This window comes from Berghia stephanieae, chromosome 3 (genome assembly GCF_034508935.2).
Source record: "Berghia stephanieae isolate SIO BIC M18660-M18661 chromosome 3, UCSD_Bste_1.3, whole genome shotgun sequence".
Lineage (NCBI taxonomy): Eukaryota > Metazoa > Mollusca > Gastropoda > Nudibranchia > Aeolidiidae > Berghia > Berghia stephanieae.
The window spans coordinates 83,768,223-83,794,590 of NC_088362.1; the positions used below are offsets into that span (position 1 = coordinate 83,768,223).

The window sequence follows — 26,368 nt, forward strand, 5'->3', positions numbered from 1 at the left end:
GATTAGAATGACATCTCAGAGATTCTTGAAAGAAAAGAACTCGAAGCAAAAGAAAACTTTCCTTGTCAACTGTCTTCTCATACTACATGACTGTTTAGCATTACATCCTGTATAATCTGCCCAATCAGGGCAAATTTCTTGTGATGGTTGAAAACGCTTCCCGAAATAAAATAGAGGATCAGTCAATTGCCAAGTTAAAACATAATAAGATTCCCACAACTTCAGAGGTGATTCTCATCCTGCCTCAATCAGGTTCAGCCATTTTGTGACAGAAATGCGAATAGAGCTTCAGTGCTGAAAGAGTTAAGAAGACGGGGGTCCCGATAGCTCAGTTGTTAGAGCACTCACTTCACAATCAAAGGGACCCAGATCGATCCCAAGTGCAGTCGAAATTTTTAACTTCGGATCTACAACTTTTGTCTATCATCTTCCTTTTTACAAATGGCCTAACAATGGTGCAAGTGCTGTAAGACCCCTAGCTGCATAAGACTAACAGACAAGAATAAATAAATGAATCCGAAACAGTTTTGTTATAAATTAATATTTAATCAAAATTCTAGCAGGCTATTTACTCCGATGACCAAATTATCATAAACATTCTACTTTACAGGTCACTGTTATGTACCTATACTATGTACAAACAAGCACACAAACATACACACTCGAGTATGACCAGTCATTTCAAAATGGTATTATGTAAGGATGTACACGATGCTTAAAATAAGTTCTGATTCTTCAACTTTAAAAAGTTTAAACTCTAAATTCTGATCGTTTTGACTTTAGTTAATTTTCTTCACATAGATCATTGTGGCATAATACCATTTGGAGGAGATGGGTCACATATTTTCATCTGTCAGCTCATTTGAAATTGTAGTAAACCCCTTGAAACTAAGAATCTAACTTTTTCCTTCAGATCCAGGTCAGCTTTGTCAATGATTCTGAAAGTAGAGTAAAAATATACAAAAATAAAAAATTAAGCATGTTCCTTGTAAATGTCACGGCAGCGAGAGATTCTGTTACACAAAGTATTATGATAAGAACAATATGTAAACAGCATTGAATACTTCTTGGGGGACATTAGTTTCCAGGAGTGACATGTCCATGCTGCATTACTCTTCATCGTAATTCACTTCTTTGGACTTCAAGCATGAACACCTGCACTGGCATTCTCCCTGTTTAGAGTTTCATACATAAAACGGAGCTACCTTGGTGTGACTTCAGGATTTTTTACTAAAACGTACATCATTATGGTGAGTTTTTTTATCACTAATGATATATAGGAAAAAAAATTAGGACTTGAACACTGTTTAGAACATCCTATATAAGATGCTATTATAACAGATATCATTGTAAGTGGGTTACACTGTATACGACGGCAGTCTATTGCAAACAACAATATGCCTGACTTAAACAGATCATGGACCTAAGCACCGCTGGACAGTGTGTCAGAAAAATTTCGACACCACTCAAGATTGCTATCACTCCCTTGGCTTGTGCTCTAGCTACTGATGTGAAATGACAGAAACCTTTGGTTATCAATGAAATCAATTGTGTCATTTGTTCACTACAGACCCAAAGTACATTCATAATTGATTGGTTGAGTTGGTGTGTGCAGTATGTTTTTAAAAAAAAACAGTTATATAGTACAATATCCACTTAACATGCTAAAAGCGCTTTACAAGAGGTCACTACTCAACAGCAACACTTAATGTGTAGGACGCGTGTCAGGCAATATTACATTTTTGTCTTTCAGACAGAGACTACACAGTTAACGGCCGGGTACTCATTTTACATCTTAATACGGTGAGAAAATGTGAGTAAAGAGCCTTTTCCAAGGACTCAACTATGCACCACTCAGGATTTGAACCCAGGACCTTCCGATCCAAAGGTGAGTTTCATACCAATAGACCACATAGCTGCAATTTATCTCTGCACCTTCCTCGTTTTGGATGCAGTGCCTCTTTTTTGCACCCTTTGATGTTTAAGAATGTACGAGGAGGTTAGAGGTATTTGAGATGTGGGTGTATAGAAGAATGTTGAGGCCATCCTGGACAGACAGGTATACGAACGAGGAAGTGTTGGAGAAGGTGAGAAAAGGAAGAATATTGATCGATACCATCAGAAAGAGGCAGTTACGGTTTCTGGGACATGTGTGGAGAAGAGACGGAATAGAAAAGTTGGTAATATCTGGGATGATCAAAGGAAAGAGAGCTAGAGGAAGACAAAGAATGACTTATTTAAATAACCAAAGAATGGCCAAATGTGATTTTAAAAGCAACAGAGATTTCTCGCACACCGCAGAGGATCGTGATTCGTGGAGACAGCTGACCGGCAACGTGGTCAAGAGCACAAGCCACGATGGATGATGATGATGTTTAAGTAAAGACTTTTTGTCAGAAAGTACAGACTTTCATAAAAACATGGATGATTGAAAGCACTGTAGGACTGTGATCAGAAATAAGGTAAGATTTGTCTTTTAACTGCTTAAGGCTATTAGAAGGGTTCACATAGAAAGATGGCAGGGAGCCAGAGAAGATGGAGAGGATCTGTCAATGGCTGAATGTTCCAGTTGGAGTCGAGGGCTGAAGTAAGTCGTTAAAAGTTTAATTTTATGGCTATTGAAAAAAAACTTCAGCATTTATAAAGCACAGTATCTACTTATTGTACGCAAAGTGCTTTACAAAGAGTCAAAGCCAACAGCAACATTTCACAGATAGGTCCAGACATGAAGCCTGAAAGGCGCTATTACAATTTTTTTTCAATAGCGAAAATGCTGTTACTGGATATGTAGAGGTGCCAAGGGAAAACAGAGAATAATAAAAATCAGGGAGTCAGAGAGCCAAACTCGGGATTCAATTGACACGACACCCTCTGCCTGAGGACTGAATTTAGCATAGCCCACAATAGGATTTAAACCAGGGACCTAAAAGTCTGAATGTATATCACCAGCAGAAGACTACAAAGCCGCCTAGAGTTATAATTACCTTTGTCCCTCTTCTGGATCCTCTCTCAGAGTTTTGATCAAGGCCATAATCTTTGGGTCCATAAGAGTCTCCATAACTTTCGGGTCATTCAAAACTTCTTGGACAGCGTCATCATCTTTGGTCTGCACCTCCTGTTTCTGGTCAATTTCCTTGATATCCGCTCCATTCTGAGAATCATGGATTCGAATATAAGAGTCACTATTAACATCTGGGCCGGAGGCAGTTTTCAAAGCATTTGATGAGTTGCTTGACTCCGATTTTAATGATTTTGTGGACTTTTCATCATCATTTCCAATTTCAACAATCTTTGGAGTTTTTGACTGCAAAGCTTCATTCTGTACCTTTGGTTTATTGACGACTGGTTGGGGATTGGATTTCTGGCTTTGACCAGACTGTGGATTCTCCGCACCAGTCCCTAGTTTTGTCAAATGGTCACCTGTAGGATGATATGACAAAATAGAAGTTGACAAATAATTTTAAATATAACGTTATTTAAATTGTCTGGGTGGGGGAAAAATTAAAACAGATTTTTAAAAAAATCATAACAAGACATCACATATATATGGCTTTCTTGTATATCTGGAACCTTTCTTTAAAACAAAATAATGGGACATTAAGTCCCATAATGTCATCTCTCTAAATCTAAGATTAAACTGGTGTCATTACATAAAAGTCACAATGAAAATAATATAATAATATATTTTTTAACTTAGAAAATGCAGACAGACAGACTTACGATCTACCAATTTATTGATCCTCCGAATTAAAAAAAAAAATAGGCAGGAACAATTTTTTTTTTCTCACCCCAGACCATCTTTGTGGAACATATGCCACACCATTATAATCAATCAGAAAAAAAAAATCTTAAATCTTTTAAACATTCTTTTAAAACTTACATTTTTAAAGTATGTAAATTGTATTTCTTAAAAAAAATTGTAAAGCATCAAGAGTCTTGTTGCAAGGGTAAATGTTAGATATATGAATGTTCATATTATTACACTTACCCAACAATCCACAGAATTCCAACAAAAATTTTTCCACTTCATGATTTCCTTTATATTTTTCCATTGCTGCCTGTGGGTTTGTCTGAAACTCCTGTAAAGCTGACATGAACTGTGGGTCACTGAACCGTTGTAATAATGTCTCATTCTTTTCTATTTTATTCAGGAAGTCGTCAGTAATCCATTCTGAAATAAAATTATATCAAAATACAAAAAAAAAAAAAAAAAAACTTTGAAAATAAATTGAACAGTTCAAATAGAGTAATTGTACAAGCTTCGCACGATTGGGCCAAATCTTAATCTGCAGACGTGACTGAATTAGAATGACAGTAGGTGGGAGTTCCATAGGGAAGGGTCAAATCTGCAAATACTGTATTGAAGCCCATTAATTGGTCTTTATTCTGAATGTGACTACTTTCTACTAGCGTTATTTATAACAACTCACATGACATTTTTTTTTCTTCCCCCAAAAATACCCTTGTACTTTTGGTTCGCACACTTTTCCTTATGTGGCCATCGCTATGCACACAATTCATCGGTTCACACACCAGTCATTCAAACCTATAACTCTACTCTTTAACAAGAACCTGTACATACATTGTTTGATATATTTTATCTAGATCCATTTGAATGACACTTAATTAGCTATCTTATCAAAGGAAATATTTTAAGTAAGAACACACACACAAACACACACACACATACCAGAAATTTGCAAGAAAAATAGTGACTGTGATTAGAGAGCTATTTTATTATAGGACGTATTGCAAATTCACCACATGCACACAAACAAAAGACATTTGCAAAAAAAACAAAAAACAAAACAAAAAATAAATAAATTAAAACAAACAAAAACTCAGGATTGTCAGACCCCTTGATGAATCTTGCCATGGGAGTACAGTACCTGGCGTGCTGGATGTCAACCTCACAGATTTAGTTTCTACTTTCTTTCAGAGACTGCTTTCTTGTTTCCAACCAATACTGTGCACTGATATAGCATGCCAGGCTGAAAGGTGCTACTACTATGACTATCGAGAGCTCTCCTCCGTCCCAAGATCTTCAGAAAGCAAGCAAGCAGGTTCACTCAATTGCACATATTTCCTCCTCTGACCCCATCTCCTGCATAAACACCACCTATATGCACTCAAATTCATACATTTCTTCTTCTTCTTCTTCACCCCCCACCCTTCCCCAACCCCCAATATCCACATACACACCAAATTCATTCCCTGCCAGTTTATTTCTCCTTCTTCTGTGCTTGAGCACCCCCCCCCCCCCCCCCATCCCCTCCCTCCTCTATGTCTTACACTTACATTATACATACTCAGATTCACAGGTATAAAAATATTCCCTCCTGTAAATTCTTTACCTGTGCAACCACCCCGCCCCCTTTTTAACCCCAATCCCCATAGACTACACACACTGCATACTTAGATTCATACACATTCATTCTCTGTAAGTCTCCCTGAAATCATTGTTCCGGCTGCACTCATCACACACAAAGAAATGTTCCAAATGAAAATGATCTGCACTCAGTGCAGCTGCTGACTTGGTGCATCGTGTGTGCCACCACGAATCACAGATTTCACAAACCACCTACAGTTCCACTCCTCCTTTTTCCTGACATCCTTTGCATTCATCTTCACAGACCTCCTCTGCCATCTCAACGTCATCCTCGTCAACCTCTCTCATCACCCGTTCCATTTCTTTTTCCATTCGTGGATTTTGGTCATCTTCACTCTCATTATGCTTTCTCTTCATGCCTTTCTGCCTTTCCAACGTCTGCAACAAAGCCCAATTCTTATTTTCTTGGTGCTGGCACTGTAGCTCTGCCGCATTCTGCTGCTTTTCTTCTTTGGCCGTCTGTCGGCCGTCTATCTTTCTCTTCTGTATTCTCTTTCCAGTGAAATAAGGCACACGTAAAATGTCCTCCATAGTCAGTGGTGCTTTGGACGGGGGGTCAATTTTCTCTTGTTCAAAGGCTGATTTCAAGGAGGCAGCAAGACTTTTAAATTTCAAAAAGCCTGCATGAATCTCCTCCGTGTTATCTTGCGCCAAGGCCTGAAAACATTTCAGGAACTCAATCCTGCCAAGGTCATCCATAGCATACAAGACGAAATCCCTCATAGCTGATAGCTGCTTGGCGTTATATGTGCTACTTGTCACAGAAGACGCAGTGGAGGTTGATGGAACTCGTGTTGGTTCAGGAGTATTTGTATTTTGATTGGTATTGTGGCTTGAGGCTGTTGGTGAAGTTGCAGGTTGGTAGTTGTCTGAATTTGAGGTCAGGCTGTGTGTACTTGGCGTTAATACTACAGGGGTGGTGAGGTGGTTTGGGGTTGATTGTTGAGTTGTAATGTGGTTTGATGTTGTGAGCTGGATGAATGGTTTCTCTTCCAAAATATCATCAAGCGGGGGAAGTGCAGCTGGATATTGCTCTTCGTCATCTGATGCTTCCACTTCTGGAAGCAGTTCAAAGGGAGCCAATGGCTCGGGCTTGGGCTCTTCCTTGATATCAGATGGGAGCTCAAATGGAGCTGGGAACTGGGGTTCCTCATCATCTTCCTGACTGGAGGTCGACGATCCAGCTACGATTTGTGTGAGCTGACCTGTGTGTGATGAGGGCACATCCCGATAGACTTGGCAGGGGTCCATCTTATTGGTCGCAAGCACTCTCTCTGGCGAGAACGGGAAAATGCCAGCAGTCCTGTAGCTTGACTCAGCATTTTCTTTGGTGGAGGACTTCTGCCAAACAGGTTGGAACACATGCCCAAAAGTATCAAGACCAACAGCATGCCCGGTCTCAGAGATATGCTGTCTACTGGCTGCCAACCACGCAGACTTGATGGAGCCGAAGAAAGCCTGGTCCAATGGTTGAAGTAGGTGTGAGGCATGTGCCAGAAGACAATACAGAATTATGCCATTTTCCTCGCAGATTATGGAGGTCTCAATTCGTGAGGTATGGCTGACATGGCCATCAACCAGCAGCAGCAGGGGTTTCTTTATGTGTTGAGTTGCTGGGATAAAAGAATCCCTCAACCATGTTAAAAATATGGCTGAGGTGATCCATCCATTGTCAGATACCTGTAAGAGTATAGAATGTAGACAATGTAATTAACTATTCGTATTACATGATTTTGAGAACATGACGGTTTGAAACATTAAATTGAAAAGTTATTATATTTCATGTCAAAACATTGTACTGTTAAATACTGCACTGTCAAGAGTTTTGTGGTTTTTGTTTAATGTCCTATATAAGTCATTCAGGAGTTGCTCTAAGCTAAGTTTTTGTGTGCTTGTCACAAAGGAAGAAGCTTCAAAAGACGATTTACTTTGTTTTTAAAAAAATATTATCACCTGTAGCAAAGCCTCAGGGAAACCATTCAACAGATCCTTCCCTGGAATCCTTTTGTAGGGGTAGATCAGGAGGGGTGGCAAGTAGAACCCCGCTGCATTCATTGCAGCCAAAACCGTCACTTGAGTCTTGTTGTTGGATGATATGTTGTAAACGGTCTTGACTCCTTTCCAAGCTATCACCTGAGGAGATATTTAATACATTTGACACTTTTCCATATCATGGGATAGAGTTAATAAATGACTAGAGGCAGTGAAAAAACTGGCACAAGACATAGACACATGGAAGCGTGTGACACAAAAACAGCATATATAAATATATATATAATATATGTAATACAAAAAGAAACGACTGATCACCACACTAACACGATGCACAGTCGAGGTCAAGTGTCTCAATGTCGGCGAATATTATCTTGTCTCATGACCAGGTAAATTGAAAAAATAAATTGCGAGCAGAGTTGTTAACTTAATTTACTTGTAATTAATTGTGTCTGATTCTGAAAATTTTGCATTTCAAAATTACAGCACAACACTTAATTAATCAAAAATTAAAAGTAACTGTCGTGTTACGAATCTGAAAAAAAAAACCATCAAAACATATACATCAGTAATATATCTCATTGTTACAATACTAATACTAACTAATACTCATTATAAATTAACAATAAAATACCTTTCTTTGTTTGGGGTCAAAGCTGAACCCACCCTCATCAGCATTGAAGATGCGGTTAGGGTCACTGAGAATGGAGGGGTCCCTCGATTTCAGATAATTGTCAAGCCCTGCCATCCAGTTTGCCACACTGTTAGGGGTGACCAGGGTTCTCTCTTTCCCGAGCGACATCGGTGTCCTCATTGTCAGATTTGGGTGCCGCTCAAAAAAACGACTCACCCATGACCTGGAAGGCATGGTGGCATCTTTTTTTGTGGTCCCTCCACGCAACTCGAGAATGGCTTTGGCCTTTCCACGAATGTCTTCCGTCGTCTGGCCAAAACCAAGTTTGGACATTTGAAGGACCCACTCAAATAGACGGTCCTCCTCTTCTGTTGTTAAAAGAGTATGGGGTTTCCATTGAAGAGGTGTGTTCCCTTTTACTTTGTCTTTGAGCGTAGACAGGGCGATCTTGAAGTGCTGAGCCGCTTTCCGCAGCCCCATTTGATTTGTCTTTACTGCCTCAACTGCAGCCACCAGCACTTCCAGGTCATGGACAGTTCGACAACGTTTGGTTGAAGACATGTCTGGGAATACAGATGTTTGTAAACTATATTGAAATACCCCAAATAATGATTTTCTTTTAATTAAAGGTAAAAAAAATATTAATTGTCATAAAGGGCACCAGTGCAATGGCTTAACCCCTCGGCCACTGCCTCCCTCCCTCCCCCCATCCTTTTAATATATATATATATATATATATCGAGGACAGGAGGTGGGGGGCGTGGTGGGGAGAAGTGGCCGAGGTGAAAGATGGGGGAAGAGAGGGGGTGGGGAGGTGGGCAGTATATATATATATTCTTATATATATATATAAATATATATATATATATATATATACATATATACAGTCCACTCTGGATAATCGCAACTCGGTTAATCGCAACTTTCAGTTAATCACAACTTTCCCAAGAAACAAAATTAATTCTATATAAAAGTTACCGGTTAATTGCAACAAACTTCGGTTAATCGCAACAAATTTTCACCCTAAGAAAAGCAGTAAATTCAAGAAATCAATCGAACAAAATATCATGATTAAATTTCATCATGGAAGAAATCGTGACAGATTGAAAAATCTAGAGTGAGCGGAATTTAATGCTACAGTAGTGTGTCAACATTCTATTTGAGACAAAAGAAGGCGGGACTTTGAAGTATGGGTTTGTGATGTCACCTGTGGCCATTAAATAGGAGGCGAGGGGGCTGGGCATAGTTTTTACAACAGGTAGAAGCTTATTGTCTCTCAACATGGCTAGTCTCTTTGTTGAGGACGAAAGAGTGAAAGTTAAATGTTGCAATCACGGACAGGAAACTCAACTTCGGTTAATCGCAACATTTTTGCTGACCCCAAGGTGTTGCGATTATCCAGAGTGGACTGTATTTCTTTTTTTTTTAATCCAGTGATCTAGATTGTGCTGACAAATGTTGTGTCAATTAATGAAAAGGAAGAATTGCAAAACATATAATTCATCTCGTCAAACGTGTGCTGTTCGATGTCCAACACGAGCGATCGAGTCCATCGTTCCGCACACCTGCTTTCACAATAGCTAAGCCTCTATAAAGTGTACTCTATAAATAAGATATTTAAATCCTAAAAATTAAGCAGGCAACAGACAGGAAGTTAAAAAACCCTTCCTCCATGCATCTGCATGTATCATCCCAGGGAAGAAGGCTATGTGGTCTTGTGGTATGACACTCGCTTTCGGATCGGAAGGTCCTGGGTTCGAGCCTCGCTCGGCGCATAGTTGAGTCCTTGGAAAAGGCTCTTTACTCACATTCTCTCACCGTACTCAGGTGTAAAATGAGTACCTGGCCGCTAACAGCGTTGTCTCTGTCCTAAAAAATTATAATATCGCCTAACAGGTGTCATGTCCCGTCCTACATGTTAAGTGTTGCTGTTGGCCAAGGACCCCTTGTAAAGTGCTTTGAGCATGTTTAGTGGATATTGCGCTATATAGAAGCTCTTTTTTTTCTTTTTTTAAAAGTTGATACTCACCGATCTCGGGATTTCAGGAAAGTAACTTTGGAGTTTAATGGAGCAAAATACAAGCTGCCACTTTGTTTTTCTGTCTTAAGAAGCAAGAAGGAACATCAGTTGAGGCAATTAAAAACTGTGATTGAGTAATTCACGTATTGAAAAAAATTTCCCGAAAATATAGATCACCGAAAAGTGTGCGAATTGAAAGTCACGATCAACGGTGCGAAGTTTGTCGGATTACTCTACAAATCTTTTATTGTATTTCTATCAAAATATTTCAAGTGGAAGCAGTAATAGAAAAAGATTCTGAAATAAAATGTGTCACTTCTACTGTCACTGCTTCCATTACTAGCACCAGCATCAGTAACTCCAATACTAAGAATGAGTGGTTGCAGAGAAGACTAAAAGATGAATATGTGACCTACCATCTCAAAACGATATTTTATTAGGGGGGATCAAATGGTGAAAATCATAATTACAGTTGTCAAAAAGAAAATGTAATCTGGTTTGAGGGCAATAGATATGATAATTACTTCAACTAAAATCTGACATTTCGGGTCACTTTAACAGTCAGTAATATTACTTTTGATACCCAGTGCCCCGACATAACAGTTTTGAGATGATTTGTCACATATTCTACAATTAACGTAAAATAGGCTACAAAATTCTATAAAAAAACCCCAAAAAATAGAGATGATGTTTTAGTTTGATTTTTGTTTTTTCATGTGTATTTGATATTAGGACATTCACAGCACTGCGTCTGGCATGAGGCAACTCAACGGTATCACCCCAACACAAGCACAGGATCTCACCAACAGGGACACACTCATATAATATTTAGAAAATTAATTTAATTTTAATTGAACAATTACACAATTGAGAGAGAGGATATATATATATATATATCGTGTTTGATACAAATATGGTACGAAAAGTGCTCGACATGCAGTAATGGAGCGAATTATTATTATTTAAAATATTTACCAAAATGTTTGAGACAGTCTACATTAAGTCAACAAAACAACTCAGTCCTGACGATGGCAAATTAAGCCTGAAACATTAATGTAGACTGTCTCAAACATTGTGGTAAATATTAATTATAATATATATATATATATATATATATAATATATATATATATATATATAGAGAAGAGAGAGAGAGAGAGAGAGAGAGAGAGAGAGAGGAGAGAGAGAGAGAGAGAGAGAGAGAGAGAGAGAGAGAGAGAGGAGAGAGAGAGAGAGAGAGATGATTTTATTCAAAAAGCTCAGGGCAAAGATAAGCTACAAAGTCATATGGATCGGACAACTGATATAATATTAGGATAGAAGAGACAATAGACCTGCATAAAAACATCACCCCACCCCCCCCAACACACACACTCCCCTCTTTCCTGAAATGATCTCCACTTTCTATATAAATATGGGACTGATTATTTCAGCACAGTCCTTCGTAAATAAAATAATGCTAATAATAAGAAAAATAATATAATAATAATAATAATAATAATAATAATAATAATAATAATGATAATAATAATAATAGTAAAAATAATAATAATCTATTCTTTATAAAAAATGGGGTTGGGGATCAACATACTTTTGTACTAATAAAGTAGAAAGTAGCATCTACGTCCTCTTATATGAAAGTATATAAACAGCATGTCTGCATCCCAGCCTCTCACTTCTGAGAGTATGTAGAAACGGTGTCTACATTGGCTAGAGTAATCAGTCATTTGACATTGGGAATCGCTATCTGGCCACCCTATTGCCAAGTTCATTTGCACGCACCTACACTTTATTACCCATTACCAGAACAATTTTTATCGTTGATGGCTCCAAAGGTTTGTCTCGAGAAGAAGAAGAAGAAGAAGAAGAAGAAGAAGAAGAAGAAGAACAAGAGTAGATATAACTACTGTAGGTTATAAAGCGATATTACAAATGTTTCTGACAAAAACAATGTCATTAACCACCATTTAAAGTGGCAGAATGTGAGTAAAGAGGATTTTTCATGGACTCAACTTTGCAACACTCAGAGCAGGACTCGAACTTAGGAATTACAGGTCCAAGGGTGAGTGTCGTTCCACAAGACCACAAAGCAGCATGATATATCTTGTGGAAAGTACTTTGCCATCTAAATCTATTGGGTAGCATGCAATTGCCCAGGCACCCTAATGACTCAAAATGACTATGTGTTTAATACAAGGTGACCACCTATCCAGGAGAGCAGCATTTCTTACCCTGGTTGTCTAAAAGTCCCTTGGCCTCTGACATCGCCTGCTGAACTTCATTGAAGGTCAGACCAGATTCCGTTTTTACAGATGGTGTTATGAAAGGAATTTCTTCTTTCTGAGTGGGTTTAGCAGTGGTACTCTTTTCTGTATTAGGTTTTTGATCTTCACTCTGTTCCTTGCTTGTATTGGAAGATGCTTTAGTCGACTGTTTACTGGGAGCACCAAACAAAAACCCTTTCTTCATCCCCCCAAACATGCCTTGTCTACTGGGAGTCGTAGCTTTGACGTTATTTGTATCCTCTTTATTAGATTTCTCACTTTCGGGTGTTTCCTGGGGTAAAAACAGAAACAAAAGAAAATCAAATCAAGAATGATAGAGCAAGAAAAAATAATTAAATCCCCCACACAAAAGGTAATTAAATTATAATAATATTACAATAGACAAGCAGTTGTTACATTATCTCTGTCCATGTTGAGGTATTTCACTTATAAATTCAAATCATTTGATTGTACTAATAATTTGAATTCTGAAATAACACATGAAACTGTTGAAACAATTATTGACATAAACTAAATTCTTTAGGTTTGTATCTAATCATAAAAATCATAATCATACAAAGTCAATTTCCCACATCCTCATTCCTGACAGAGGAAAGCTTTGTCTCGAATTATGAACATAATCTATCACTGAAACAAATTAATGAATATATGAGTAAAAGTATATAAAATAAATTGACTAAATATTCATAACAATAAATAAATTCATTCAAATGATATCCCATTGTTATAATTACAAAAGGGTCATTCTTTTCATGAAACAATAACTCTATATTGATATTCTTTCAATACGAATTTGAAATTACAAACAATGGCAGATTTGATTGAATCTTCGTCATCTGTAATCAGATTTCCATTCCATTAAAAAAAATATACATTTAACAGAACTCTTGTCAGAAATCCAAATTTATCCAGGTCATATAAATACAATCCATTCAACACACAAAAAATTATCCTAAAGAGGTATTGAATGGTGGGTGAAAAAATCTTTTTAAAATGGTGGTGGTTTGTATGTGTGTGTGTGTGTGTGTGTGTGTGTGTGTGTGTGTGAGAGAGAGAGAGAGAGAGAGAGAGAGAGAGAGAGAGAGAGAGAGAGAGTCAGTGTCGTGATCGTCATGTTTACAATCATAATTGAGCCCAAGATGTCGTGGCACAACTTTTGATGGACTTTGGGTTTTGCTTATTTATTTTGATGTAATTGTTAATGAAAATCTTTTTCATACAAATAGACGGCAAATAGCTGAAAACTTAATTTTTCAATTTAAATGACAATTAAAATGACGTTATTTTACAGAATAGAGGGACATTTAATTTGAATTAAACAGCAATGTAATGATTATGATGAATCATCACTTCTCATCTCATGTAGTTCCATATCTGAAGCAGACGTCGGAGGTCATCTTCCGCCAAGCTGATCTATCTCTTGCCAATTCTATTAAAGCAGCGCCACCTTTCTCAGCTTCATCTGTCCAAGTTCTTATCCCTTTCAAATACGTTATTCTTTGTCTTCCTCTTATTCTTTTTCCATTCATCTTTCCAGTCAAGGCGAGTATTTCCAAACCAGGGTGGCGGATAATGTGTCCTAAAAATTCCATTTGGCGTTTGATGATTTTTGTTATCAGTGATCTTTTTCTGTTTGCCATTTCTAAAATTTCTTCATTTCTTTTCCTTTCCATCCATGACACCCTCATCATTCTTCTGTAAAACCACATTTCCACTGCCTCCAGTCTTTTAACCATGGTCTTGTTTATGGTCCAGCTCTCACAACCATATAGCAGCACAGACAGTACATAGCAATCCAGGACTTTGATTTTTGTTTTCATGCTAATATTCCTGTTTTTCATAATTGTATGCAGCTGGTTGAATGCATTCTTCGCCATACCTATTCTTTTCTTTATTTCACAATCTGATTTTCCATTGGATGTTACATTGAAGCCTAAATATTTGAAACATTCAACTTGTTGTATTGTTTGTCCTCTGCTTGTTATTACACAGGCTGGTGGGTTATTATTTTTAGATACCGTCATACATTCTGTTTTAGATATATTCAGTTCCAGTCCCATATTTTCACTACTCCTGACTACAACATCCAGTAATTCTTGTAGTTCATGTTCAGATTCTGCCAGTAGAACCGTATCATCTGCGTACCTCAGATTTGTTACATTCTTTCCTCCAATACACACCCCCTTCTTATGTTCGATATCTCTTAATATCATTTCACTATAGAGGTTGAATAAATCTGGAGACAAAACACACCCCTGCCTAACTCCTCTTCTAATAGGTGTAAAACTGCTTAGTTCGTTGTCAACACGCATTGCTGCTTCTTGTTCCCAGTACAAATTCCGTAATATTCTTAAATCTTTACCATCAATGTCCAAGGATGATAGAATTTTGAATAGTTTTTCGTGTTGTACTTTATCAAAGGCTTTTGAATAGTCGATGAAACACATATACAGATCTTTATTTACTTCAATACATCTTCCATCAGCATTGATAATGTGAATATTCCATTTCTGGTACCCTTGTCCTCAACAAAACCAAATTGCATCTCCCCAATTTCAGGTCGTATTTTATTTCTTATTCTTAGTAAAATTATCTGCAAAAGAATTTTTGTGAGGTGGCTCATTAGGCTAATAGTTCTGTGTTGTTCACAATCAACTGCCCCTGGCTTTTTTGGTAGTGCTATAAAAATGGATCGTTTCATATCAGTTGGCATTTTTCCTGTGTCATACACTTGATTTAGAAGGTTTGTGATGAATTCAATCCCCCATTCACCCAGGCCAGTCAAGGCTTCAATTGTTATGGCATCAGGTCCTGCAGCTTTTTCCATTTTTCATGCTTTTCATGACGTTCCTAACTTCATCTTTCATTATAGAAGGCCCTTCCAGTTCTTTTATCATAGGCATTTCTCCTCGATTATCAAAAAAAAGTTCTTCAATATATTCTGACCATCTGTTTAGAATGCAGTCTTTGTCATGATGGTGTTTCCACGCTTGTCTTTGATGCATCCACTTTTAGCACCTGATTTAGTTTTGTTTGTCACTTCTTTGATTTTCTGATGGAAGAATTTGCCATTTTTTTCTTTGCAGGACATTATATAGTGACATTGTTCATTTATCCAGTCTTCTTTAGCTTCGTTGCATTTTCTTTTTATCTGCCTGTTCAGAGTCTTGTATTTTTCTTCCTGATTTTTGGCCTTTCTTCTCTCATTCATTAGTTCTAATATCTCTGGAGTAATCCATTTCTTCTTCTGCAACTTAAGTGTGGTTGGAACATTTTCTTCTAATGATGCAGCAACACTGTCTTTAAACTGCTCATATTTCTCTTCTATATCTGTTAGTTCTCCAAGCACTTCAAACTTGTTTCTTACTGATAGTTCAAATTTTTCTTGTATCTTCTGTTCCTCCCGGAGAATGTCTAGTTGGTATTTAGGTTTAGCCTTTGCTCTTTTGCAGATTTTCAATTTAACTCGTATGGGGCATAGCACAGGTATATGATCGCTGTTACAGTCAGCCCCCGGCATAGATTTGGCATACAAAACCGAGTTTCACTTCACTTTGACTAATTTCAAGTGCATCGTCAAGTGTATCGTACAAAACTAATCTCTTTTCTCATGGTACACCATGGAAAAACATTTTTTAATGATGATGATATAAATAATAATATATAATAATAATAATAATAATAATAATAAAAAATTAATAATAATAATAATAATAATAAATAATAATAATAATAATAAATAAATAATAATAATAATAATAATAGCAATCAATCCAATTAACGTTTATTATATTTTTGTGAAACAATTACAAAGCAATTAGTGGTATAACGTTAAAGAGATTCTCTGACCTTAGCCGTTGTTACTCCAATATTTTCAACATTTTTCTTTGTAGCTTTCGTCACTTTGGCTCTTTTCTTGGCATCGTCTTTCTGAGATGAGGTCTGAGTTTGGCCCCTGGACCCATACCTCTGTTCTCTAATCAATTCTGCTTTTTGTAAGACGTCTGTCATATCCTCCAGAGGAGGAATGTCTGAGAGGAAAGAGGTGATTGGAGGAAAACAATCAAACAATTGGTTGTGGACAAGAAAGCTTAAAATCAGAAGTTGTCTTCTTCACTGAGTGGTGGAATGGGATCTATCTATTATCTAGCGTCTAGTCTACACTCTAAGACTAAGACAAGAGACCAAGGCCAAGAGTCAAGAGACATGGTTTCTCGTTAAATTAAATAATGAGACTGTCGTAAGTTCACTTTTATAGAAATAATATACAAGCAGAAAAAATGGCTTTTTTAAATCCCTTTTATTTTTATTTTACTTTTACTTTTCAACAGAGTTGTTGAGTTGATTGAGTTATTGAGATTGAATTTGAGATTAATGAGACTGAGCACTGAGACTGCTGAGATTCCGAATCATTCGAGATAGAGATGAGATCGCTTTTTTTTTTTAATGATCTAAATAAAGAGACAAACATTAAATAAATGGACTTACTGTTGTCCATAAATCATCAGTTGATCAAAGGCTGATTTATTCATCGAATAAAGAGTACATCATGAAAATATGATTAAATAAAATAGAAAATAACCCTATCTGCTCCAACTGACATACCTGGGTCGTCGGCCATTTTGATGCTTGTTGTCATGTTGTTACTATTTTTGTCGAATGTCACACCCCAGATATAGGAGAGCTAACGTTGCGTTAGCTCTCCTATTTCTAGGGTCACACTACGCACTGATTTGATTTCAGAAACAACTATACTGCTGCTACTACTACTACTGGAACTTACTGACCATTATGGTACTCTACTTCGACTACTACTACTACTACTACTACTACTACTACTACTACTACTACTGCTGCTGCTGCTGCTGCTGCTACTACTACTACTACTACTACTACTACTACTACTACTGCTACTGCTACTACTACTACTACTACTACTACTACTACTACTACTACTACTACTACTACTACTACTACTACTTCGTCGTCATCGTTAGTAGTAGTAGTAGTAGTAGTAGTAGTAGTAGTAGTAGTAGTAGTAGTAGTAGTAGTAGTACAACTACTGCTACTACCAGCTGCTGCTGCTGATACTGCTACTACCAGCTGCTGCTGCTGATACTGCTACTACCAGCTGCTGCTGCTGATACTGCTACTACTACTACTACTACTACTACTACTACTACTACTACTACTACTACTACTACTACTAGTAGTAGTAGTAGTAGTAGTAGTAGTAGTAGTAGTAGCAGCAGCAGCTGGTGGTAGCGTTGTTGGACTACTACCACCACCACCACCACTACTACTACTCCTACTACTACTACTACTACTACTACTACTACTACTACTACTACTACTACTACTACTACTACTACTACTACAATACAAAGTAACTACGTTTATGTCTCTAAAATACTTTTAGAATATTCAGCAACCTAATAAGCCAGTATTAATCCATCTAGTACCATAATATTATATGTTTTCAGTTGAGTGTCTCTGAAGTTTTCCTTACCTCCTAGGCTAAATCAAATGTCTAAGAGACAAAATTTTGAAAATTGACCTTTGAAATTTGCCCGTTTACACTGTCACAATAAAATATTCTGTTTCTTGAATGAGAAAAGAAAATCAGAACTGTTACAGATCAAAACGTTTCACATGCATTGAAAAAATGAATACACATATCCATTCACAAGTTCTTATTTTTATGAATATATTGGGTGGAATTTCTCTTAGCATTGGGGACCATTGGCTGTCTAAGCCATTTGTTTCTGAATGCTCTGTTTATTCCTTATACTTATATTAATTTTGTTTTACACGTGGCTTAGTGCCTTTGTTTTGTTATGAGATTTTATGGTTTTGACTAGATCCTATCGGGAGTCTTATATTAAGAGGGCGACAGTCAGATGGATTAATCTTTCAGTGAGAGGCGATTTCTTTTCTCTTTTGTTTGGGCATATATATCTAATTAATGATAGTGACATACGTTTCCTATAGATAGCTCGAAGATGACGTCATTCAGGTCTTTGTTATTGTTTTTGCCATCCGCGTTTATGAGTAATGGATACTCACAGTTTTGTGTGTTGGTCCGTTATACTTTCGGATGGCAATGTTATGAGCTTCTTAGCCAAGCGCATACTATCTATATGCTTGTTTTTGTTTTGTTTTTGTTTTTTGTTGTTGATTTTTGCGTACTTTCTTTTGGGTGCTTAGAAGTGTTGAGCTGTTACTTTCACTTGCATTGAAAATCAAATAAAAAGTTGCTCTGTCAACCTTATCAAACACAATCAAAGACTAAAATTAGTTTCATCATTTGATTATGATTGGCATTATATACTGAGAAGCAAAACAACTGCACCACTTGTGATATTTTGCACATACACTGTATATGAAAGTAAGGTAATTCATCATCTGAAAAGAACATTGAGATGTTTGGCTCATGAAAAGCGGCCAACAAGTATACTAGTACTACTACTACTACTACTACTACTACTACTACTACTACTACTACTACTACTACTACTACTACTATTCTGAGCAGCGCATAGTTGAATCTTTGGAAAAAGGCTTTTAACTCAGATTCTCTCACCTACTGTGGTGTAATAATTGAGTCCGTGGCCGTTTAACATTAATATATTGAGCTTTTATATAGCGCAATATCCACTTAACGTGTTCAAAGCGCTTTACAAGGGGTCCCTGGTCAACAGCAACATTTAACATGTAGGACGAGACATGACGCCTGTTAGGCGATATTACAATTTTTCGGACAAAGACAACGCTGTTAACGGCCAGGTACTCATTTTACACCTGAGTACGGTGAGAGAATGTGAGTAAAGAGTCTTTTCCAAGGACTCAACTATGCGTCGGCGAGGCTCGAACCCAGGACCTTCCGATCCGAAAGCGAGTGTCATACCACTAGACCACATAGCCGCACAGCGTTGTCTATATCAAGAAAACAATTGTAATATCGCCTAACAGGCGCCATGCCTCTTCCTACATGTTAAATGTTGCTTGTTGACTTTCAGCAAAATATTTTAGTGGATATCGCTCTAATTGGTCAAGTTTTCTTTACTACTACTACTACTACTACTACTACTACTACTACTACTACTACTACTACTACTACTACTACTACTACTACTACTACTACTACTACTACTACTACTCTTTATACCCCTCTCTCTCTCTCTCTCTCTCTCTCTCTCTCTCTCTCTCTCTCTCTCTCTCTCCCTCTCTCTCACACACACACTCTCTCTCCACCCCCTCTCTCTCTCTCTCTCTCTCTCTCACACACACACACACACACTCTCTCTCCCTCCCTCCCTCACTCCCTCTCTCTCTCTCTCTCTCTCTCTCTCTCGCTCTCTCTCTCTCTCTCTCTCTCTCTGTGAGCGCGCGCGCGTGTGTGTGTGTGTGTGTGTGTGTGTGTGTGTTTGTGTATGTGTGTGCGCGAGCGTGAGCGGGAATGTATGTATGTTTATCTCTGTGTATTAATGTTTGAGTATATTTACCTGTGTATAGTTTGAGGGCTTCTAACTCTGTGTACAATTGTAAACATACACACGCACATCTGTGAGTCCAATTTATTTCCTTCACCATTATAACTCCACTATAAATCTCAAACTACCACTGTTTATACACCTGTGACCAATCCTTATATTCAATCCATTATCAGGCTATTTCAACCCAATTAAATGGTAAATAAGATTTGATTCTATCATAATTTAATCTTATGTTTTGATAGGCCATTTGGATGTAAAATATTGTTTTTGTTGGGTTTTATTTTTAGTGCATTAAACAAATAGTGAGGGAATCTCCCCTGTCCGATTGAGTCGATTCAATTTATGGTTTGTAATTGCCTCGACGCGCATTTCTGATTTGACAGCGAGCAGATGGTGCATTTGTTAACATGTGCCTATTAGATAGAAAGAGCACAGGTTTGAATCCTGGTTAGATCCATGTAGCCCGTTTTGTACTCGGCAGGTTACTTACTTTGATCATTCGCTCCAGCTGAGGTCTTGGCCATCGACGAATCTTTTCCATCCTGTCCGTCCGGCTGTGTGCCATTTTCTCGGCTTCTATCCATGTTAAGTCTTCAGTTTTTAGATCCTCGATCAATGCCCTCCTCTAGTTGTTCCTAGGTCGCCCTTTTTTCCTCGTTCCTTGCGGGTTCGTTGTGAGAGCCTGCCTGGTAGTATTTAAATTTCGTACAAGCCTTATCACCGTGTGGTCCAGCCATTTCAATCTCCTCCTCTTTTTTTTCTTAATTTATCCAGTTGCTTTAAGATAATTGGACATAAATGATGATAATTGCCTGCTACCCTTTGCATACGATACATGTGATTATGTGGTATGGCACTGTCTTTTGTCAGTAGAATTATGGTTTGAGTCACAATGTGGGAGCCACAAAATGGAAGTCTTGGGGAAAAAAAGCTTTTTATTCACATTCTCTCAATTTACTCAGATGTTAAATGAGTACTTGACAGACAGCACGTTATCTTCGAAGAGGGAAAAAATTGTAACAGCAAGCCACAGACGTTCTGTCTCATGCTGTATAATAGATGTAGTTGGCTTATGAACTCTTGCAAAGTATTTTGAGATAATTTAGTGGAATTTGCGTCAATATGAAAGCCCAAGTCTTGTTCTTAAACACGTGCCTGCAGATTTATCGAGCCTTGCTGTGTCGGTGCAAACTTCATTTCTTGGAAAAGACTCTTTGCTCACATTCTCTCACGTTTGTAAGGTGTAAATTGAGTACCAGACAGGAAACAGTGTTGTCTTTGTCAGAAAAAAAATGCGATAGCGCCTTTCAGACTTTATTTTCGATCTGTATGTTGAGTGTTGCTGTTGGCTTGGGACCGCTCCATATACAAGGCCGAGTTGTTTTTTAAACATTTGTTTTTAGATTGAAAGAGCACAGATTTGAATCCTGGTAGAAAATAATTTCAATAGATCCTCACCCTTTCGGTTCTAAGGTTATCCAGGTTGCTGTGAGGTAATTTGACAATTAATTATAAAGTATAGCTGTGCGTTCTTCTGTTATGACACTCGATTTCGGACCGGTCCCGCTCTAAGCGGCGCAAGTCATTTAAATCGATCGATATTTGAAGGACGAGTTTTCTGGCCAAATTTTTTAATATGTGTTTTCCCAGTACGGCAGTATGTGTGTTATGGCTCTCAAGGACAACTTTTTTTTTAGATAATTAATTGTTAGGAAGGCTCAGGTCCTCAATATCGTGTTGTAGGTACAGCTGTTTCGGCCAACCACTTTTAGTAACACCCATTCGTACCATGAATTTTATAAACAAAGAGTGATTGTCGTCCTGCCTCGTCAAATACCAAGAGTAATATGTGCTAGCTAGCCTTTGGATAGGACGCTTATCTATTGAAAAGTACCTTCCATCAGATCTAAAAATCGAATACTCCTGTCAAATACAATTATAGCGCTTCAGATTATTTTTCTATTTAAGGTTCATGTTAGAATGAATTTTAAAATGATAACAATAAAAAGAAAAAGATCTGTACGAAAATGCCATGTGATAGACACGTGATCCTAAAATAGATTTTGACGCGGAGTGTTATCATGGCCACACTGATAATTTTTAATATCAAGGGTAAAATTCAGGAATCAATCATTATCAGAAAAAACAAACAAACAAACAAACAAAAACCAAGCAAGGAATCATTTTGATAAGAAATAATATAGGCGAGGTCATTTGGGGGATATCTTCTTCTTCTTCGTTCCCGTCACGTCACATGGTCAGTCCGGTCTGGTGAATGAAGCCCACAGTGGTCCTGAGGTCGTCCTCACTGCCGTACAGCTTCTTTGAGTATGGGGTTGGGTCAGGCCAGAAGTTCCTTCTCAACTGGTTGTACCTTGGACATTCCATTAGGACATGATGTCCATTTTCATTTTCAAGTCCGCAGTCACATTGTCCAGAGGCACCTGCTCTGGACATCCTCCACATATGTTCCTTTAACTGGTTGTGTCCAGTTCTCAGTCTGAAGATGATGACCTGTTCCTTTCTGTCGAGCACCTTGATTGGGTCATTCATGTTGTATTCTGGGTGCTTCTCTCTCCATCTCTGAGACTGGATAAATTTGGCCATTTTGTTAATTTCTCCTGTTGAGTACGTTGGGGAGGGTTGCTGCATGCGACTGCCTGCCTTTGCCAGTTGGTCAGCGATCTGATTTCCAAGTATCCCACAGTGTCCTGGAATCCACTGCAGTACAATGTTGGTAAACTTGCTTAGCTTCATGAGGTCTTCCACCAAGGCGTCTATATCATCCGCAAAGGACATCATTATATCCTCCAGAATTTTCTTAGCATCTGTTAAAATCACTATGTGTCTTGGTTTTTCATTTTCTGAGAGGATTTGCTTAACAGCTTCATGGATTGCATCTGCCTCTGACTTGTAGATTGAAGTGCGAGTACCAGTCGGTTTGCTGATCTCCTTTTGTTGACCATTTGTGTACTCGATGTGCACTCCCAAGCCCCCGCACGTGTGTTCTTTATTGCATGAACCATCGGTATAGATTCTTGTCCATTTTTTTTCAGGGTAGTTTTGATCTATGCACTTCTGTACAGACTTCTTGATTTCTTCGCCGTGTTTTTGTTTTGTTGAAATGTCACCAACGGATGTCTTGATTTTCAAGTGATTTTGCCTTTTCCAAATTGGTACTCTGATATTTGCTTTGCATTTTTGGGTCATTATTTCGTCAAGTTCGTGATCTTTTTCAATTTGCTGGGCTCTTTCAATAAAGTGTGATCTTTTCAGCCGCCTAGTTTTCTTTTGTTGCGCTCTAGCGTGAAGAGGCTGATCTGTCATTGTTTTCACGTCTGTGTATTGTTTCAAAATTTTTGATTCCCTTCTTTCTGATAGAGATGTAAGTCCTGTTATGGTTTCCATTGCATGTATCGGTGTCGATTTCATTCCTCCAGTTATTATCCTCATGTTGCTGTTTTGCACTTTGTCCAGTTTTTCCATTTGAGTTTTGGAGCAGTTTCCCCATGCAGATATCCCGTATTCTAGCGCTGGTCTCACATATCCTGTGTAAGTTTGTTTCAGTATATCGGAGCTAGCTCCCCAAGTTGTTCCAGCTAGTTTTTTCAAGAGTTGTGTTCGCTTTACCCCAACTTTCTGGCTGTTGCTGATTTGATTTTTCCATGTTAGTCTTGGGTCAAAATGGACTCCTAGGTATTTTGGTGCGTCGTCTTTTTCCAATTCATGGTCTTCAATACGTAGCTTTGCTTTTTCATCTTTTGGGGAGAGGCTAAATATTGTGAACTTTGTCTTCACTGCATTTATTTTCATCGCCCAGTTGTCAGTCCATTCTTTGATATTATCCAGTGTGATTTGCATCCTGTGTTGTGCCTTGATTAAGTTTTGGTCAGAACTAATCAGAGCTAGGTCATCTGCGTACATCGACATTTTCACTCCTCGACATAGTGTTTCTCTTATATCATTTACATAGAGAAGAAATAGTGTAGGTGATAGTACTCCACCTTGTGGGACTTCATGTTTTAGTTTTGCTTCTCTACTTTTGTGACCTTGTGTTGTTACTCTTGCCTTTCTTGTTTTTAGGTAGTTTTGTATCCAGTTGAGCATGTTATGGGATACTTTTGATTTTTGTAGTTTATATACCAGACCTTTTTTCCACACTTTGTCGAATGCTTTTTCAAAGTCCACCCATACCACAATTTTTTTCTTTCCATCCTGAAACGAGTCTTCTGTTTCTTGGGATATGTAGGTTACTTGATTTTCAGTACTCCTGTGTCTTCTGAAACCAGCTTGTTCATTTATAAGCACATTATAGTTTTCAAGATACCACATCAGTCTGGAGTTGATAATTCTTTCTACCAGCTTGCACATGCAGCTTGTAAGACTTATAGGTCGGTAATTTGCGGCTTTATTTGCTTGTTTTCCTTCTTTCTTAATTGGGACAATAAAAGCCTTTTTCCATATATCTGGTATTTTACCATTTTTCCAAGTGCTGTTGTAGAGTTGTAATAGCTTCTTTTTCGCTGTCTTTCCAAGATGGATAAGCATCTCATTTGTTACTTCGTCTGGGCCTGGCGATTTCTTTGTTTTTAACACTTTGAGAGAGCTTTCTAGTTCTTCCATAGTTAGCTTCTTTGTCATTACTTCATCTATGGCTTCCTTGAGTTCCTTTTTTTGTTTTCTGCATTCTTTTTTAACTCTTTTCTTCAGTTCTTTTTCTATTGTGTTGTCACTAATTTTTTTGAACTGCTCCATGAATAGGTCTGCAGCTTGTTGTGGACCGACAAGTTCTCCTTCTTTTTCCAAAGCGGGAGGGGCGTAGTGATTCGGTTCTCTATTTAGGACTTTTGTAAGTTTCCAAAGTTTATTTCCATCTTTTTCGAAGTTAAGGCTATGCGTTTTTTCTTTCCATGCCATTTTGGATGTCGTTGCCATTTCTTTTTTAAAGGCAGCTTCTGCCTCTTTATACGCTGCAATATTGTCATCACAGGGGTCTGCTTCAGCCTTTTCTCTTGTTTCCGATACTTCATTACTTAACTGATTTAGATCGTCTGTCCAGAGTGGTATATAATTTTTTCTTGCTCCCCTTGAGATACTTTCTTTTGCTGCTTTTAGGATGGCCTTTGTCAGTTCTTTTGCACTTTTGTTGACATTCTTGGTTTTACAGTTTATGTTTTTGCAGTGGCTGTCTGTAAGTTGTTCAAAGCTTTCCCATTTTGCTCTTTTGTAGTTCCATCTTGGGATAGTTTGTGTGTTTGTTTTCATTTTGATGATAGAGGTTTGTGATGATTGGCCTATGGTCGCTACCACCCAGTTGGGGCTGTACTGTTCTATTTATCGTCTTTGCTATATCATCTGTGGCAAACGTAAGATCTGGGGAAGATGTGGTTTTCCACGCTCTTGAGAAATATGTGTCCTCATCTTCATCGTCATACAATAGTTGAAGTTTTGTTTCAATTTGCCAGTTTTCTACTGTTTCACCACGTTTGTCCATATCTCCATATCCCCAGCTTTGAGAGTGACGGTTAAAGTCCCCTAGTACCAGACATCTTTCTTCCTGGATTTTCATCTTGTCTAAATGAAGCTCTTTGTTTGGTGGGCAATAGCAGTTAAAAATCAGGAGTTCTTTCTTTCCGATACATACTTTAATTTGCTGTATTTCTGATTCCTCTTGTGTATCAATTTTTATGCCTGCGGTGGGGTAGTCGTTTTTTACTAATGTCATCACGCCTCCTTTGTGATCCTTTCTATCATGCCTTATTACCTGGTAGCCTCTGATGGCAAATCTCATGTTTTCCGTGAGGTGAGTTTCTTGAATGCAGGCAATTTTGATGTCCTGCTCTTTGAGTCTCTTTTCAAGGGCTATTTTCTTCTTCGCAATGCCCTCAGCATTCCATTGGAGAATTTTAATTGTGTTTGGTGTTCCAGTCGCATGTAACCTTGATCCTCCTCCCCTGGTTCCGCAAGATGAAGTCAAGGTACCACCAGATCGCTTGGGTGGGCCATTGAGGCCCGGCACTAGGCCCGTCCGGCGGGATTCCACGGGCTTCGCACCATATCGGATTTGATTATTGTGACGTGTCATATTGGGATTTAAGCATGCAGTGGCAGTTTCCAGTTTCCTGTGATATTTGCGCCTTCCGGCCCCGCTGCTCTGTCTTCGGCGTGCTGTTTTTCAGGATTTGCTTCCTTAGCCTTTGGCCATCCAAGGTCTGTCCACAAGGCAGTGGCGGTTTTGCTTCAGAGTGTCCTTCTCCTAGATCGATTGCGGTCCCCTGTTAGCGAACTCGATCTGTCCGGGTTTTTGTTCGGAGTGTCCTTCTCTTAGATGGATTGCGGTCCCCCATTTACGAACTCCATCTGTCCAGGTTTTTGTTCGGAGTGTCCTTCTCTTAGATGGATTGCGGTCCCCCGTTTACGAACTCCATCTGTCCGGGTTTTTGCTCAGAGTGTCCTTCTCTTAGATGGATGTCAGTCCCCCGATGACGAGCTCCATCTACCCGTGGTCAGATGGTCTAAGTTGGGAATCCGGAAGGATGTCCTGTAGAGAGTC

At 38.3% G+C, this 26,368-nt stretch overlaps 1 protein-coding gene across 1 annotated transcript; it reads right to left on the reverse strand.

Annotated features, from left to right (window-relative positions):
• Positions 1-525: 525 nt before the first annotated feature.
• On the reverse strand, positions 526-17,039 carry LOC144968643 (uncharacterized). The gene is made up of 9 exons (XM_078907187.1): positions 16,925-17,039; positions 16,169-16,350; positions 12,266-12,590; positions 8,016-8,578; positions 7,343-7,522; positions 4,890-7,069; positions 3,989-4,171; positions 2,985-3,420; positions 526-938 (listed from the first exon to the last, which is right to left on the reverse strand). The coding sequence occupies exons 1-6, from the start codon at positions 16,956-16,958 to the stop codon at positions 5,582-5,584; spliced, it is 2,772 nt and encodes a 923-aa protein (XP_078763313.1). The 5' UTR covers positions 16,959-17,039; the 3' UTR covers positions 526-938; positions 2,985-3,420; positions 3,989-4,171; positions 4,890-5,581.
• Between the last annotated feature and the right edge of the window lie 9,329 nt (positions 17,040-26,368).